Source organism: Salmo salar, chromosome ssa01 (assembly GCF_905237065.1).
Source record: "Salmo salar chromosome ssa01, Ssal_v3.1, whole genome shotgun sequence".
NCBI classification, from domain to species: Eukaryota; Metazoa; Chordata; class Actinopteri; order Salmoniformes; family Salmonidae; genus Salmo; species Salmo salar.
The window spans coordinates 80,516,817-80,534,515 of NC_059442.1; the positions used below are offsets into that span (position 1 = coordinate 80,516,817).

Sequence of the window (17,699 nt, forward strand, 5' to 3'; positions counted from 1 at the left end):
TTATGCATACTGCTACTACTATAGCTGTGGGAAGTAGGGGTGCTGGAAAGTATTTTTCTCCCTCATACAGGAGCACTAAAGGCCTAGTTTCATATTTTGTTTATTTATCAGTAGGTGTTGCATCACCCCTACTTCCCGCGGCTATGGTAACAGCAGTATGCAAATCAGGGAGCCAAATGAAAGGCTCTTTCACCGATGTGATTCAGTTCGCGATGTTCACCAAAAATATCTGTTCAAAAAGAGACTAGGTCGCGAACGACGCATCACTATGCTAGGTTAATGTATATGGTTAGAGATCTCTAACGCCCAGAAAGCTCCGATTCCAAATCATATTCACCAGCTATGCAAGAGTTATAATATCAAAATACGTTCGTTCATCACCAAATAGGGGTTCGCTAAGCAGCAATCTTAATTTACTCCCTTTACAATCGGTATGTACTTCCAAAAAAGGTCTAAATAAAAATGTACAAGCAACCTAAAAAATGCCTATTCGGCACCTTCAAGGTATAATGTTGGTAAATGGGAGTTTGCACCGGACCTTTATGGGCGTTAGAGATTTCTAATGCACGGGTTAAAAGGGTAGGGATCCCAAGGATTCTGGATAGCGCCTACATTTTCAATCCTGGTCTTACCTACACACTGGTTATATGGATTTAACTGGTTATATGCATTCAAATAAAAAATGTTTCACAATATTGTGTGCCACTGATCGCACTCAAATGCTGAGTCATAGTAGGCATTCTATTTTCGTGATTGAAATGTCAATTTGCTGCTTCAGAGAGTTTCTAAACCCAGAGGCAGAACATCACATGACATCGCCTACAAGTGTTATCGGGGATTTCTTTGGGAGAAGCAGTTTCTGCCTATCTTTATACTGTACTGTCTTCGATTTGTTTTCATTTTCCTTTTCTTTTTTCGCACTTTGACGTTTTTGGGGTCCGTTTGGTTTGTGGAATTTATGCACTACAGATTTACCAGAAGTATTATCAGTAGACTTGTGCTGCCATAATACATGTATTATTTGAATGTATCATCAAGTCATTTCTATAGAAACAGTTTGTATATTTTCTAACTAAAGCACTGCATTTTGTGAATTAATATAATAAACACATCTAACAAATCGCTACAGGCATATTTCTGGACTGCAATCCAAACAAGGGTCCTCCTGCACGTTGTATCACAGAATGAAGCCGACGTTGACCGTCCTCTGCAAAGTGTTACCAGGGAAAAGATTGATCAACTGCAAAATGGGACATTGAAAAGTGTTTATTGACACAAACCAGACAAGGCAACATAATCGCGGACTATATCTAGCAACTAAGAATGTCAATAAACCGCTGTATGCTTCTGTTCTCACGAGTACAACACAGAATATGCGCCATATCTGTACGAAACACAAATGCTCTGGTGGACAGTCGTTGTGTACACTTTGGATCTATAACGTTATTGAAAGGGTCCTTGTCTGGTTCTGTGTCCACCCGACAAGGTGTTTCTTCAAACAGTTCGTCACGACCACCAGACACCTCACTATTTGTGCCTCTCAGTATTAAGAGTGATGTCGGCAGTGATGGGGCAGTGGGAGCTGAGCTCACGCAACCTTTGGACAAAAGTACTGTACATCCATATTGTAGTGCTAACTGTTAATGTTGATTGCCATCTACACAGATTAGCTGTCAATTGAAAACTGTCAGTATATCTGTAGCTGACTGCTACTAAACTGTTGATGATATCCTCCACTTAGCTGTCATCAACAGGCTAACGTTAGCCGTTGGCCCTGAGACGTGGCTGTATTCTAACTGTATGCTATGGAGTCTACAGTCATGTCTCAGTCTGAGACTTTTCAAGATCTTATGAACTGCTGGACAAATGCCCTGTCAATAGATATTTTGTAAACGTGTTCGCTGTGACTTGCTTTCAATAATGTTTAGCCTATAGCTTTAAGAATAGGTCTACTGTATGGCAATTTTACCAGACCCATGTGGTTTCTCCTAACAGATGAACTTCTCAAAATGTTGAACAAGTTCTACAAAAGGAAAGAGATGCAAAAAATTGCAGCGGATCAAGGTCTCGATGGTGAGAACAACATAATCATTTCAACTGGCTGGCATAACGGTCTGGTACTCTCATCAAATATATTTTTTGTGATGATACTTCTCCAACTTGCCTTATGGTCATACTAAAACATTGATCTCTCCATGTCAGCTCGCCTCTTTCACCAAGCCTTCATCAGTTTTCGGAAGTATGTGCTAGAAATCTCTATGCTCAGTGCAGACCTTCATATCATCTTCAATGACATATGCTGTGGAGCAGGTGAGTTCAACACTGTGCTTATCATTTACGGAATCAAGTGATTTAAAGAAACTGCAAGTTGGAACTTAATTCCAACCCCTCACACCCTGTCAACTGATGAGTGTTTTTGCTTGTTCTCGTCAGGCCACATAGATGACCTTTATCCTTACTTCATGAGACATGCCAAGCAGATTTTCCCCATGCTGGACTGCATGGAGGATCTACGCAAAATCAGTGATCTGCGTGTACCAGCTAATTGGTAAGTATCACACGTCATCTTTAGGTGACCTCAACTATCTACACAATGTGTGTGTGTGTATATATATATATATATATATATATATATATACAGTGCCATGTTCATACAATACTCCACACAACTGTCTTTCAGCCATCCACTTGAATGTTTCCCAGGTACCCTGAGGCTAGAGCCATCCAGAGGAAAGTGATATTCCATGCTGGCCCCACCAACAGTGGAAAGACCCATCATGCAATTCAGAGATACCTGGCTGCCAAGTCTGGAGTCTACTGTGGACCGTTGAAGCTGTTAGCACATGAGATCTTTGAAAAGAGCAACAAGGCTGTTAGTATAACCCCTCTTTCACTAGTATACCCTTCCATAGAGAGAATACGTCATTTAGAAGGCTTTTTGCATACTGTGGCAAATGGGCAATTCCATGCTAATGGAATTATGTTGAGACTCAGATTTTTTACTTTAAAATGCCAAACAGAAACCATTGATTTCAAGGTTTAACAAACCATACAACTCAGTGCACAATGACTACTTTAGACTACTTTGGCCAGCAGCATACCACCCTGCATACCACTGCTGGCTTGCTTCTGAAGCTAAGCAGGGTTGGTCCTGGTCAGTCCCTGGATGGGAGACCAGATGCTGCTGGAAGTGGTGTTGGAGGGCCAGTAGGAGGCACCCTTTCCTCTGGTCTAAAAAATATCCCAATGCCCCAGGGCAGTGATTGGGGACACTGCCCTGTGGAGGGTGCTGTCTTTCGGATGGGACGTTAAAACGGGTGTCCTGACTCTCTGAGGTCATTAAAGTACCCATGGCACTTATCGTATGAGTAGGGGTGTTAACCCTGGTGTACTGGCTAAATTCCCAATCTGGCCCTCAAACTATCACGGTCACCTAATAATCCCCAGTTTACAATTGGCTCATTCATCCCCCTCCTCTCACCTGTAACTATTCCCCAGGTCGTTTCTGTAAATGAGAATGTGTTCTCAGTCAACTTACCTGGTAAAATAACAGATAAATAAAAAAAACTATTTACACAATACATAAAAATGCAGATGCAAAGTTTTATGGTAAAATGTATTTTATTCTCCTGTTTTTGTAACATCTTCAGTGGAAATTGTTGAAATTGGGCCTTGTGAATAGAGTTCTATGGTTTGTTCAACTTTTAAATCAATGTTTGGTATACATTTTAAAGTGAAAAATATGAGTCTCAACATAATTCCATTAGCATGGAAATGCCCATTTACCTTGAAAAAATTGAAGTAAAATTTGTTTATCTAAGCGTTTCTTACCAATAATTTCCAAAATGTTTAAGTTAATTCTCAGAGCACTATGTCAAAGGAAGACGTTAAATTTCCTTTTTGTTTCTCCCAGGGTGTGCCATGTGATTTGGTGACAGGAGAGGAGAGAACATTTGTGGATGAGGAGGGGAGACAAGCTGAGCATGTGGCCTGTACTATCGAGATGTGCAGTGTCACAACACCATGTCAGTATCTTACCTTATCGCTCAACTTGTTAAACATATTTAATGTACATTAGGGCTGCATTCAGTCTTCAACGAGGTCCAGAGGGCCGCACTGAAAATCGGTTATATTTCCTCGCTGTCAAAATTTGCCAAAAATAGTCCTCTATCTATTGTTTTGGGGATTTCCGATGCTCCCTGACTATCCAGCTTTCATTCAGGTGATTTTTAGCGAGCTGGACACAGTCAAGAAGCTGTAGGAGTGTAGGTCCATTATAATTTCAAAACAATTTCAATTTGGTTTTAGTCATTTTAAAGTATACCATTTGTTTGACACCCTTGATTTAAGTATTAGATTCATGTTCTGATAGAGCTCGATTGCATTTGACGTTTCTTATTACCATCTGAGTGTTGACTAACATGTGAAACGTGTCTTGTGTGTTTTTTCTAGATGAAGTTGCGGTCATTGATGAGATCCAGATGATCAGAGACATATCGAGGGGATGGGCCTGGACTAGGGCTCTTCTCGGTCAGTAACTTCACAGTGACAGTTAGGACAAACTACAGGCCATTGTTAGATCACAAAATCGGAATATTTGGTTGCACTTTGTTATGGTAGATAAATGACAAGCTATTTATTAAGTCAATAATGATAAGGTAAAATGATGATTTCACAGTAATAACTAATGGATTGTTCTTTTTCCGCTTTCCCTCTTATGCCTTTACTCTGTGTCCCGGGAATAGGTTTGTGTGCTGAGGAGATCCATGTGTGCGGAGAGCCTGCAGCTATTAACTTTGTCACAGAGCTCATGTACACGACAGGGGAGGAGGTGGAGGTGAGTCTGGCCAATCTAGTGAACATTAGTGTGTTTGGCTTCTAATGAGACTGTTCCCGTCATCATGTCATTAACATGATTATACTGAATATCAACGGTCTTATCCTATGAGAATAAAAACTCGGGATTCTAGACCGGCTCCCAAAAAATACTTGTGACGTCAAGTGTCTTACAGTTGACCCAATCTACTGGTAGGTTCGTAACTACAAGAGGCTCACTCCTTTCTCAATCCTGGACCATGCTGTGGAGTCTCTGGATAACCTGCGACCAGGCGACTGCATCGTATGCTTCAGCAAAAACGATATTTACTCCATCAGTAGGCAGATCGAGATCAGAGGCCTGGAGTGTGCGGTCATCTACGGCAGCCTTCCACCTGGTAAGGTTGTTTTTAGATGTCAGTGATTGAGGTGATGGAGAGTTAGAATGGTGTGAAAAATGTAAAATACGGACATTCAACTTGTTCAGGTGCTGGACGGAAAAACAAATAACTGATATACTCCCGCTGTGACATTACTCATCCTTAAATGTATAATAGTGTGTATCATTAAAGCTCTGTAAATTATATGGTCAACAGGCACCAAACTATCTCAAGCAAAGAAGTTCAATGACCCAGAGGACCCGTGTAAGATCCTGGTTGCAACAGATGCCATAGGGATGGGACTAAACCTGTGAGTTGACCATTGAAACTGATTTTGTTAGCATATTGTTGAAGCCTTCTTTCATTTTAATTTATCGCTGACAATACATATTACGTTTGAAGTACATTGTTCTACAGATTGTCATAAAAATACTAAACAGAAAAAATATACACATTTCTTCCATGATTAGATGATTTTTGGTTTGCTGTAAAGTTGTAGTTGTTGCCTCTATAAGCGCGCTACCATGTCCCTCCCACACTAGGAGTATCAAGAGAATCATCTTTAACTCACTGGTGAAACCCAACATCAATGAGAAGGGTGAGAAGGAGCTGGACACCATCTCCACATCTCAGGCTCTCCAGATCGCCGGGCGGGCCGGACGCTTCAGCTCCATCTTCAAAGAGGGCGAGGTCACCACCATGCACCGCGACGACCTGCCAATCCTCAAGGAGATACTAAGCAGGACCGTGGACGCCATAGAGGTGAGGAACAGCACATGGGCCATTTCTGAATTTTGTCCTTCTGTTCGGACTATTCAATATCCTTTATTTTATTTAATGACAATCAAATATGACATGGTGTTAATTTCCTAATCCTAGACAGCTGGGCTGCACCCCACAGCAGAGCAGATTGAAATGTTTGCCTACCACTTACCTGATGCCACCTTGTCCAATCTGATAGTACGTTTCTTTACTTCATTGCAAAAAAATTATATTGAATTATTTGTGTTCATTTAAAAGTTACCCATTTTCTTTCTACCCCCAGGATATATTTGTGAGCCTCTCCCAAGTTGATGGTATGTACTTTGTGTGCAACATTGACGACTTCAAGTTCCTGGCTGACATGATCCAGCACATTCCCCTCAACCTGCGCTCTCGATATGTGTTCTGCACTGCGCCCATCAACAAGAAGCAGCCCTTTGTGTGCACCTCCTTCCTGAAGGTAGGAGCAGAGACATGTTTACAGAAGAATCCCTTTCCCATTAGCAACACTTGTTTAAACATCTGGGCCCGCATTCAGAAAGTATGAGTAGGAGTGCTGATATAGGATCAGCATTGCCTTTAAGATCATAATGAATAAGATTGTATGGACAGGGGGGACCTGATCCTAGATCAGCACTACTACTCTGAGACACTTTGTGAATACAGACTTTGACCTCTGACTGAATTAGACTGGTTAACACCCTAATTTCATGTTATTCAGGGATAGGTCCACCATTTGGAATATAGAATTTGTCATAGGAAGCACATGTCCTTGCTTGAGTCACGCCATTGATTAATATTCTGGCATGACGTTGCCAGTTTGCCTCTGATATGAACCGTCTCACTGGAACTATAACAGCATTGATAAGGTTTTATTGTTGGTTGTTGGGCTTTAAGGGACGGGACATGAGTGGTGTTCAGGCAACAGTATTGATAAGATCTGTTGTGGATTGGATGAATGACTATTACTGTGACTATGGTCTAAGTGTAATCCTATTGATAAGGTTTATAGCACTATAGTGTTTGGGGCTGGATGATGAGACTGATTGGGAGAGCGTCACATCACACACAATCTCTCCGTGTCCAGTTTGCCAGACAGTTCAGCAGAGATGAGCCCCTGACCTTTGACTGGGTGTGTCGGCACGTCAGCTGGCCGCTGGTCCCACCCAAGAACATCAAGGACCTGGTGCACCTGGAGGCTGTCCATGACGTGCTAGACCTCTACCTCTGGCTCAGGTGATTTCATCTCTACCTTACCTATACCAAACCATTCACCAAGCCAAATTACCAATTGCTCTTGTGCTAATAGTCATCACAGAATTGAGTAACACAATGTGTATAATGAGGTCATTGATTGTCTTTATTGCAAATAATCTCAATTAGATAGTAATAATCCTCTCCACATGTCGCCAGCTACCGCTTCATGGACATGTTCCCGGACGCCAATCATGTCCGAGAGATTCAGCAGGAGCTGGACAGCATCATCCAGGTGGGTGTGCGCAACATCACACGACTCATCCGAGCCACAGAGACCAACGCCCCCCCGGGGACAAACCCGCTGTCCAACCAGAGGAGGCTGGGGCCCAGCCCAGTATCCCCAAGGAGGGGCCGAGGAGCCCCCAAGGCCCAGGACAGTGGAGTAGAAGGTTCGCAGCTGGACAAGTCCCTAGGCTCCCGCCTGGTACAGGAGGGCTTACTGACTCCTGACCTCCTAAGGCGACTTCAGAAGGAGTGGTCCAAAGTGCACCGCCAAGAGGAAGAAGGAGTCAAACTGGTTGCGGGGAATAATAAAACGAAAGGGAATAAGAAGAAAAAGAAGTGACCGTCCCAGTTTCTGCCTGAGGTCCTAACTAAAACGGAGCAGGTTTTGTCTCATTTTGACTGGACTTCATACCAGGCGGTGTCATGCATTTTCAGTGGCTAAAGATGTGATTAATTGTATGTGTATGCCCCAGCTCCTTTGTATACCTGCTCAAAAACAGATAGTCATTGTATGGGAAAAAAGGTGATGTAAAAATCCAAAGTAGTATCTTATCTTATTACACAGTCATTTTGCGGTAATCTTTTCATTACTTGAAAAGTAAAGTGGTTGACTGCATCTTCATGTAGACGGATAGTCTGTCTCGCGCAGCAAGTAATGACAATGTTACACTATGTGCCCATCACATGCTTGGGCTAGCCTAGTGTAACTGCCGGAAACTCAAATGTTACCACCAGTGATTTATATGCCCCTATGTATGATTTAAGGAATTGAAATACCATAAATGATAAGGTGATTGATTAAAAAAAGTGTAATAATATTTTTGTTTTGATGAGGCCTTTTGTATTTATTTGATGTGAGACATAAGGTGGAGAATGTCTCTATAATAATTTGACACTTTACTCGGTAATGACAATGTTGTAGACCTGTCATACAGCTTCTTAACCTATCAACAATTGTTAAATGGTTATAAGATATGTCATGACAATGATTTTCTTGCCTTTTGACACGGCTTATAACACCTTAATTGTGTCATGACCATTTCATAGACCATGTGACAAAGGTCATGAGACACTTTCAGGCCATGTGCTGCATTCAAAGCATTCTCTGCAATGGGATCAGTTTTAGCCACTTTCAAAACACAACAGCCATTGGGAGTTAGTCTGGTTGACACGACCCACTTGATTCAGTGCATGGAGAGTTGTGGCTACACTGGTCTTGGAAGTGAGGCAGTTTGTTAATGCAATATTCTCTCAGAAATTGTACGACGGGTTTGATTGATTCACTCATGTATTTTGTGCCTTGGGGGTTGAGACCTCTTGTTGTTAGGATTTGAAAATCCAACTGTTGTAATGGAAGGGAGTGGCACTTGGGGGCTGTGTGTGGCTTTGGGTGTTTGAGTGAAAAAGACGGAGAGCCAGTCAGCCCCCTTCATTATCAACACATTGTGCAGAGTCCGACAACATCAAAAAGACATTCCAGACTTTGAGGACTTTGAGAGTTAGGTGTTTGCCAGACTAACTGGGAGTGAGAACAGGGACAGAATTTCATTATTTACTAATTTGTTACAAAAGAATCCCAATATTTGTGAACTGATTGAAGCTGTTGTTTAGAAGTTTGGATATGATGATGACGTTTCAACCTTCTGAATTGTTAGAAATGGAACCAGTGAGCACCCTTATACTGGGCCTAAAATAACCCTAGATCTTCCAACCAAGGTACCCATTATAAAAACATGGCCTTGATATATTGATCTATGTTTCCATTTCTATTGTTGAACCCATCCTTGTCTTTTGAATTAGAAATGGTAAAAGACCCCATGGTTCCAAAGGAAAGTGATCTTTGGAACTGAGCCAAGGCATTGCTAGGAGAGATCCAAGAAGTAGACCAGTAAGAGAGAGAGCTAGGAGATAGGCTATTAATTATTGAGCCAATGGAAGGGCTGGTTATGGCTTCACTCGCAAAGTCAGGGAGAGGTGGAAAACAATCCACTGAGGGAGAAAAAAAACACTCATACCACACTCACATTGGAGCTGAGGGGACAGAGAGCAACAAGCTCATGGACTGAAACTGGACAGCTTCAAGAGAGGAAAACTGTTAATATCTATGAGATTATTCTGATTCAGGTTGTATTGCTTTGAGCAGAGACATTAGTTGCAGGATATAATTTACAGGTAACAGAAGTGAAGATGTTTGCGGTGCACTTGCTCTCTTTCTATTTCTCCAAGCTGCAGGAGGACCAAATCAGGAAGGTGAGACATTTCTGAGATGTCAAGTGTTGTATTTGATCAGAAGTTTGTTTGTTATGGTTATGTATACATACTGCAAATAGCCTAGTTACTATAGAAATACAGATTTTGGTGATACTGTAATCATGTCAGTTGCATGTAATGCATGGGCAGGATTACTTTTTTTGTATTTTCTCCAACAACTTGTTTGTGAATTACAGCGCAAAGGATGGTTTAGAGTTTCTAGAGAGAGAAACATTTGGCTAAAATGTTAGTTTGTAGAATTTAAATGATATTTGCTGGAGTTTCCAAATAGTTCATAGCAGTATTTACTGCAGTCTACAGGATTACTGTAAATGTATTTCATTTATGCCTGAATGTGAAATGTCTGAGTCAGTTGAAGCCTTTTGATGAGGAGGCCCTTCATTCAGGTATGAAATCCTGACTGGTGTGGTGGCTTAATGGGGCTACATTTATTTCACAATGTTGCTTAAGGAATGATTAACCATCTTGTTGCATTACTCATTTACACGGATAGATAGTAGGGATTGCAAGACAAAAGGGGACCTTGTCCTCTGAAACCATGTACATTGGAAAGGGATTTGTCATCACAGTTTGACAGCTTTACTGATATGCAGTGCATTCGTAGAGTATTCAGACCCCTTCAGTTTTCCCACATTTTGTTAAGTTACAGCCTTATTCTAAAATTGATTAAATGCATTTTTTTTTCATCATAAATCCACACACAATACCCCCTAATGACAAAGTGAAAACAGGTTTTTAGAAATGTTTGCAAATGTATAAAAATGTGAAATACCTTATTAACATAAGTATTCAGACCCTTTGCTATGAGACTTGAAATTGAGCTCAGGTGCATCCTGTTTACATTGATCATCCTTGAGATGTTTCTACAACTTGATTGGAGTACACCTGTGGAAAATTAAATTGATTGAACATGATTTGGAAAGGCACACACCTGTCTATGTAAGGTTCCACAGTTGACAGTGCATGTCAGAGCCAAAACCAAGCCAGCCATGAGGTCAAAGGAATTGTCCGTAGAACTCTGAGACAGGATTGTGTCAAGGCACAGATCTGGAGGAAACCAGGCACCGCTCATCACCTGGCCAAAACCATCCCTACGGTAAACCATGGTGGTGGCAGCATCATGCTGAGGGGATGTTTTTCAGCAGCAGGGACTGGGAGACTAGTCAGGATTGAGGGAAAGATGAACGGAGCAAAGTATAGAGAGATCCTTGATGAAAACCTGCTCCAAAGCGCTTAGGACCTCAGACTGGGGTGACGGTTCACCTTCCAACAGGACAACAACCCTAAGCACACAGCCCAGACAACGCAGGAGTGGCTTCGGGACAAGTCTCAATGTCCTTGAGTGGCCCGGACTTGAACCCGATCGAACATCTCTGGAGAGACCTTAAAATAGCTGTGCAGCGATATTCCCCATCCAACCTGACAGAGCTTGAGACGATCTGCAGAAAATAATGGGAGAAACTCCCCAAATACAGGTGTGCCAAGCTTGTAGCGTCATACCCAAGAAGACTCAAGGCAGTAATCACTGCCCAAGGTGCTTCAAGAAAGTACAGAGTAAAGGGTCTGAATACTTATGTAAATGTCATATTATATACATTTGCAAACATTTCTAAACCTGTTTTTTGCTTTGTCATTATGGGGTATTGTGGGTAGATTGGGGGAAAAAACGATTTAATCCATTTTAGAATAAGGCTGTAACGTAACAAAATGTGTAAAAAATTAAGGGATCTGAATACTTCCTGAATGCACTGTATGTAAAGAGTTTAATGTATTATATTCCATGTTTTACTTTCAAGTAGTCAGCTGTGTGGTTGTCAGCTGTGTGGTTGTCATCAGGGGTTGAATCCGTATTCGGGATGAAAACTATCCCATAATTGATGACTTTGGCATGATCATTTAAAACCAAAATACTGCATTCAATTCCTTTTCCACCGCATTAGTAACAGTTAAATCCCATGTGTCTTAGCCTCTTTAAACTCTTTCTTCTCATGCTCTGTATTCAACTGTTTGTTTGGTTTTGTTTGAAGTGTGGATACAGGAAACTAGAAGATGACTTTTTATTTTTTTCCACAGATGGGCCTCTGAGAAAGCATGGGACAGATTTGATTTTGGATTATAGGAGTAGTTTCAGTCATTATTCTGAATCATTCACACTTGCAAGGCTAACTTTACAATATTTATGTTTGGTCCTTTACTTGGATATAGTCAAGTCATTCTATAGCTCTGTAGGTTCTTTGTCAGTTACAATGGGGGGGAAAAAGTATTTGATCCCCTGCTGATTTTGTACGTTTGCCCACTTACAAAGAAATGATCAGTCTATAATTTTAATAGTAGGTTTATTTGAACAGTGAGAGACAGAATAACAACAAAAACATCCAGAAAAACGCATGTCAAAAATGTTATAAAATGATTTGCATTTTAATGGGGGAAATAAGTATTTGACCCCTCTGCAAAACATGACTTAGTACTTGATGGCAAAACCCTTGTTGGCAATCACAGAGGTCAGACGTTTCTTGTAGTTGGCCACCAGGTTTGCACACATCTCAGGAGGGATTTTGTCCCACTCCTCTTTGCAGATCTTCTCCAAGTCATTAAAGTTTAGAGGCTGACGTTTGGCAACTCGAACCTTAAGCTCCCTCCACAGATTTTCTATGGGATTAAGGTCTGGAGACTGGCTAGGCCACTCCAGGACCTTAATGTGCTTCTTCTTGAGCCACTCCTTTGTTGCCTTGGCCGTGTGTTTTGGGTCATTGTCATGCTGGAATACCCATCCACGACCCATTTTCAATGCCCTGGCTGAGGGAAGGATGTTCTCACCCAAGATTAGACGGTACATGGCCCCGTCCATCGTCCCTTAGATGCGATGAAGTTGTCCTGTCCCCTTAGCAGAAAAACACCCCCAAAGCATAATGTTTCCACCTCCATATTTGACGGTGGAGATGGTGTTCTTGGGGTCATAGGCAGCATTCCTCCTCCTCCAAACACGGCGAGTTGAGTTGATGCCAAAGAGCTCCATTTTGGTCTCATCTGACCACAACACTTTCACCAGTTGTCCTCTGAATCATTCAGATGTTCATTGGCAAACTTCAGACGGGCATGTATATGTATTCTTGAGCAGGGGGACCTTGCGGGCACTGCAGGATTTCAGTCCTTCACGGCGTAGTGTGTTACCAATTGTTTTCTTGGTAACTATGGTCCCAGCTGCCTTGAGATCATTGACAAGATCCCCCCCGTGTAGTTCTGGGCTGATTCCTCACCATTCTCATGATCATTGCAACCCCACGAGGTGAGATCTTGCATGGAGCACCAGGGCGAGGGATATTGACAGTTCTTTTGTGTTTCTTCCATTTGCGAATAATCGCACCAAATGTTGTCACCTTCTCACCAAGCTGCTTGGCGATGGTCTTGTAGCCCATTCTAGCCTTGTGTAGGTTTACAATCTTGTCCCTGACATCCTTGGAGAGCTCTTTGGTCTTGGCCGTGGTGGAGAGTTTGGAATCTGATTGATTGATTGCTTCTGTGGACAGGTTTCTTTTTTACAGGTAACAAGCTGCGGTTAGGAGCACTCCCTTTAAGAGTGTGCTCCTAATCTCAGCTCGTTACCTGTATAAAAGACCCCTGCGAGCCAGAAATCTTTCTGATTGAGAGGGGGCAAATACTTATTTCCCTCATTAAAATGCAAATCAATTTCTAACATTTTTGACATGCGTTTTTCTGGATATTTTTGTTGTTATTCTGTCTCTCACTGTTCAAATAAACCTACCATTAAAATTATAGGCTGATCCTTTCTTTAGCAGTGGGCAAATGTACAAAATTGGCAGGGGATCAAATACTTTTCCCCCCACTGTATTTGGCTGAAGATTAGTTGCACAGTGACTCTCCTACTCTTTGCCCCCCCCCCCACCAGGTGGACAGATTCCTGTATGCCATGCGTCTCTCCGATGACCAGTTAGTTGACATTTCAGCTCGCTTTCGTGCAGGCATGGAAAAAGGACTGTCCAGTGAAAGCAATGCTACAGCCGCGGTCAAGATGCTGCCCACACATGTCCTCTCAACCCCTGATGGATCAGGTGCTGACATGTCACTGATGACATTAATTATTGAAACTACTGCTTTTGTCTGTCTGACACCATATACAGTGCATTCGGAAAGTATTCAGACCCCTTTACTTGTTCCACATTTACAGCCTTATTCTAAAATTGAATAAATTATTTTTTTCCCCTCCTCAATCTACCCACAATACCCCATAATGACAAAGCAAAACAGGTTTTTAGAATTATTTACAAATGTATTAACCTCTTACATCTAGACGTTCCGCTAGCGGAACACCTGCTCCAATATCCAATGATAGGCGTGGCGCGAAAATACAAAAAATTCAATTTTTCAAACATATGACTATTTCATAGCATTTTAAAGACAAGACTCTCCTTTATCTAACCACACTGTCCGATTTCAAAAAGGCTTTACAGCGAAAGCAAAACATTAGATTATGTCAGCAGAGTACCCAGCCAGAAATAATCAGACACCCATTTTTCAAGCTAGCATATAATGTCACAAAAACCCAGAAGACAGCTAAATGCAGCACTAACCTTTGATGATCTTCATCAGATGACACACCTAGGACATTATGTTATACAATACATGCATGTTTTGTTCAATCAAGTTCATATTTATATCAAAAAACAGCTTTTTACATTAGCATGTGACGTTCAGAACTAGCATACCCCCCAAACTTCCGGGGAATTTGCTAACAATTTACTAAATTACTCACGATAAACGTTCACAAAAAGCATAACAATTATTTTAAGAATTATAGATACAGAAATCCTCTATGCACTCGATATGTCCGATTTTAAAATAGCTTTTTGGTGAAAGCACATTTTGCAATATTCTAAGTACATAGCCCAGCCATCACGGGCTAGCTATTTAGACACCCGACAAGTTTAGCACTCACCAATATCAGATTTACTATTATAAAAGTTTGATTACCTTTTGTTGTCTTCATCAGAATGCACTCCCAGGACTGCTACTTCAATAACAAATGTTGGTTTGGTCCAAAATAATCCATCGTTATATCCGAATAGCGGCGTTTTGTTCGTGCGTCCCAGACACTATCCGAATGGTAAAGAAGGGTCGCGCGCATGGCGCAATTCGTGACAAAAAATTTCTAAATATTCCATTACCGTACTTCGAAGCATGTCAACCGCTGTTTAAAATCAATTTTTATGCAATTTATCTCGTAAAAAAGCGATAATATTCCGACCGGGAATCTCCTTTTCGGCAAACAGAGGAAAAATCACAAAGACGGGTGCGGCCAGGGCACGCGCCTAAGCCCACAGTCCCTTGATCGGCCACTTGAGAAAGGCGATAATGTGTTTCAGCCTGGGGCTGGGATGACGACATTCTGTTTTTTCCCGGGCTCTGAGCGCCCATGGAAGACGTAGGAAGTGTCACGTTAGAGCAGAGATCCTTTGTAAAAGATAGAGATGGCAAAGAAATTCAAGAAATGGTCAGACAGGCCACTTCCTGTAAAGGAATCTCTCAGGTTTTGACCTGCCATTTGAGTTCTGTTATACTCACAGACACCATTCAAACAGTTTTATAAACTTTGGAGTGTTTTCTATCCAAAGCCAATAATTATATGCATATTCTAGTTACTGGGCAGGAGTAGTAACCAGATTAAATCGGGTACGTTTTTTATCCAGCCGTTAAAATACTGCCCCCTAGCCATAACAGGTTAACAAATGAAAAATGGAAATGTCACTTTTGCATAAGTATTCACACCCTTTACTCAGTACTTTTTTGAAGCACCTTTGGCAGTGATTACAGCCTCAAGTTTTCTTGGGTATGATGCTACAAGCTTGGCACACCTGTATTTGGGGAGTTTCTCCAATTCTTCTCTGCAGATCCTCTCAAGCTCTGTCAGGTTGGATGGGGAGCGTGTCTGGACAGCTATTTTCAGGTCTCTCCAGAGATGTTCGATCGGGTTCAAGTCTGGGCTCTGGCTGGGCCACTCAAGGACATTCAGAGACTTGTCCCGAAGCCACTCCTGCGTTGTCTTGGCTGTGTGCTTAGGGTTGTTGTCCTGTTGAAAGGTGAACCTTTGTCCCAGTTTGAGGTCCTGAGCACTCTGGACAAGGTTTTCATCAAGCATCTCGCTGTACTCTGCTCCGTTCATCTTTCCCTCGATCCTGACTAGTCTCCCAGTTCCTGCTGCTGACAAACATCCCCAGAGCATGACGCTGCCACCACCATGCTTCACCGTAGGGATGGTGCCAAGTTTCCTCCAGACGTGCCGCTTGGCATTCAGGCCAAAGATTTCAATTTTGGTTTCATCAGACCAGAGAATCTTGTTTCTCATGGTCTGAGAGTCCTTTAGATGCCTGTTAGCAAACTCCTGCCATGTGCCTTTTACTGAGGACTAGCTTCCGTCTGTCCACTCTACTATAAAGGCCTGATTTGGTGGAATGCTGCAGAGATGGTTGTCCTTCTGGAAGATTCACCGATCTCCACAGAGGAACTCTTGAGCTCTGTCAAAGTGACCATCGGGTTCTCGGTCACCTCCCTGACCAAGGCCCTTCTCCACCGATTGCTCAGTTTAGCCTCGACACAATCCTGCCTCGGAGCTCTACGGACAATTCCCTAGACAAATGCACTGTCAACCTTGGGACCTAATATAGACAGGTGTGTGCCCTTCCAAATCATGTCCAATCAATGGAATTTACCACAGGTGGACTCCAATCAAGTTGTAGAAACATCTCAAGGATGATCAATGGAAACAGGATGCACCTGAGCACTATTTTGAGTCTCATAGCAGAGAGTCTGTATACATGTAAATAAGGTATTTCAGTTTTTTATGTATAATTTGCACAAAAAAAATGTCAGCATGGGGTATTGTGTGTTGATTGATGAGGATTTTTTTATTTATTTAATCCAATAAGGCTGCAACGTAACAAAATGTGGAATAGTCAAGGGGCCTGAATACTTTCCAAATGCACTGTATACAAAAGTATGTACTCTAGACACCCCTTCAAATGAGTAGATTTGGCTATTTCAGCCACACCCGTTGTTGACAGGTATAACAAATCAAGCACACCGCCATGCAATCTCCATAGAAAAACATTGGCAGTAGAATGGCCTTACTGAAGAGCTCAGTGACTTTCAACGTGGCACCGTCATAGGATGCCACCTCCAACTCAGTTTGTCAAATTTCTACCCTGCTAAAGCTGCCCCGGTCAACTGTAAGTGTTGTTATTGTGAAGTGGAAAAGTCTAGGAGCAACAACGGCTCAGCCACGATGTGCTGGCTCACAGAACAGGACCGCCGAGTTTCAAAACCTACTCACTACCATGTTCCAAACTGCCTCTGGAAACAACGTCAGCACAAGAACTGTTTGTCGGGAGCTTCATGAAATGGGTTTCTATGGCTGAGCAGCTGCACACAAGGCTAAGATCACCATGCGCAATGCCAAGCGTCGACTGGAGTGGTGTAAAGCTCTCCGCCATTGGAATCTGGCGCAGTGGAAACGCGTTCTCTGGAGTGATGAATGACGCTTCACCATCTGGCAGTCCGACAGATGAATCTGGGTTTGGCGGATGCTCGGAGAACGCTACCTCCACGGATGCATAGTACCAACTGTAAAGCTTTGTGGAGGACGAATAATGGTCTGGGCATTGTTTTTCATTCTTCGGGCTAGGCCCCTTCGTTCCAGTGAAGGGACATTTTTAATGCTACAGCATACAATGATGTTCTAGATGATTCTGTGCTTCCAACTTTGTGGAAACAGTTTGGGGAAGGCCCTTTCCTGTTTCAGAATGACAATTCCCCGTGCACAAATTGAAGTCCATACAGAAATGTTTTGTCGGGATCAGTGTGGATGAACTTGATTGGCCTGCACAGAACCCTGACCTGAACCCCATCAAACACCTTTGGGATGAATTGGAACGCTGACAGCAAGCCAGATCTAATCGCCCAACATTAGTGCCCGAC

At 42.3% G+C, this 17,699-nt stretch overlaps 2 protein-coding genes across 5 annotated transcripts in view; both read left to right on the forward strand.

The window, feature by feature from the left end:
* Positions 1–1,086: 1,086 nt before the first annotated feature.
* On the forward strand, positions 1,087–8,257 carry supv3l1 (SUV3-like helicase). 2 transcript variants are annotated; one of them, XM_014213570.2, is made up of 15 exons: positions 1,102–1,609; positions 1,996–2,073; positions 2,203–2,310; positions 2,434–2,548; positions 2,704–2,872; positions 3,914–4,025; positions 4,453–4,530; positions 4,746–4,837; positions 5,033–5,213; positions 5,412–5,505; positions 5,738–5,957; positions 6,075–6,155; positions 6,241–6,417; positions 7,045–7,193; positions 7,371–8,257. In XM_014213570.2, the coding sequence occupies exons 1-15, from the start codon at positions 1,324–1,326 to the stop codon at positions 7,777–7,779; spliced, it is 2,349 nt and encodes a 782-aa protein (XP_014069045.1). In that variant the 5' UTR covers positions 1,102–1,323; the 3' UTR covers positions 7,780–8,257. The 2 variants fall into 2 exon arrangements, with proteins under 2 accessions (XP_014069054.1, XP_014069045.1); XM_014213579.2 differs by lacking the exon at positions 6,075–6,155 and having other exon boundaries at positions 1,087–1,609.
* A 1,126-nt stretch (positions 8,258–9,383) lies between these two features.
* Positions 9,384–17,699, forward strand: part of hkdc1 (hexokinase domain containing 1) — a 29,295-nt gene continuing 20,979 nt past the window's right edge. The window contains exons 1-2 of one of the 3 annotated variants that reach the window (XM_045723236.1): positions 9,384–9,689; positions 13,618–13,780. In XM_045723236.1, the coding sequence (XP_045579192.1) occupies positions 9,627–9,689; positions 13,618–13,780 (226 nt within the window). In that variant the 5' untranslated portion in view covers positions 9,384–9,626. The remainder of the gene's footprint in view (positions 9,690–13,617; positions 13,781–17,699) is intronic. The other 2 variants (XM_014213559.2, XM_045723235.1) reach the window with 2 other exon arrangements.

What these genes read in the sequence shown, in the direction of transcription:
- supv3l1 (XM_014213570.2), top strand. Translation starts at nt 1,324, where the DNA reads ATGTCAATAAACCGCTGTATGCTTCTGTTCTCACGAGTACAACACAGA. An exon ending in CTGCGTGTACCAGCTAATTG is followed by an intron (nt 2,549 to 2,703) that starts GTAAGTATCACA and finishes AATGTTTCCCAG; the next exon opens with GTACCCTGAGGCTAGAGCCA. An exon ending in TTGAAAAGAGCAACAAGGCT is followed by an intron (nt 2,873 to 3,913) that starts GTTAGTATAACC and finishes TGTTTCTCCCAG; the next exon opens with GGTGTGCCATGTGATTTGGT.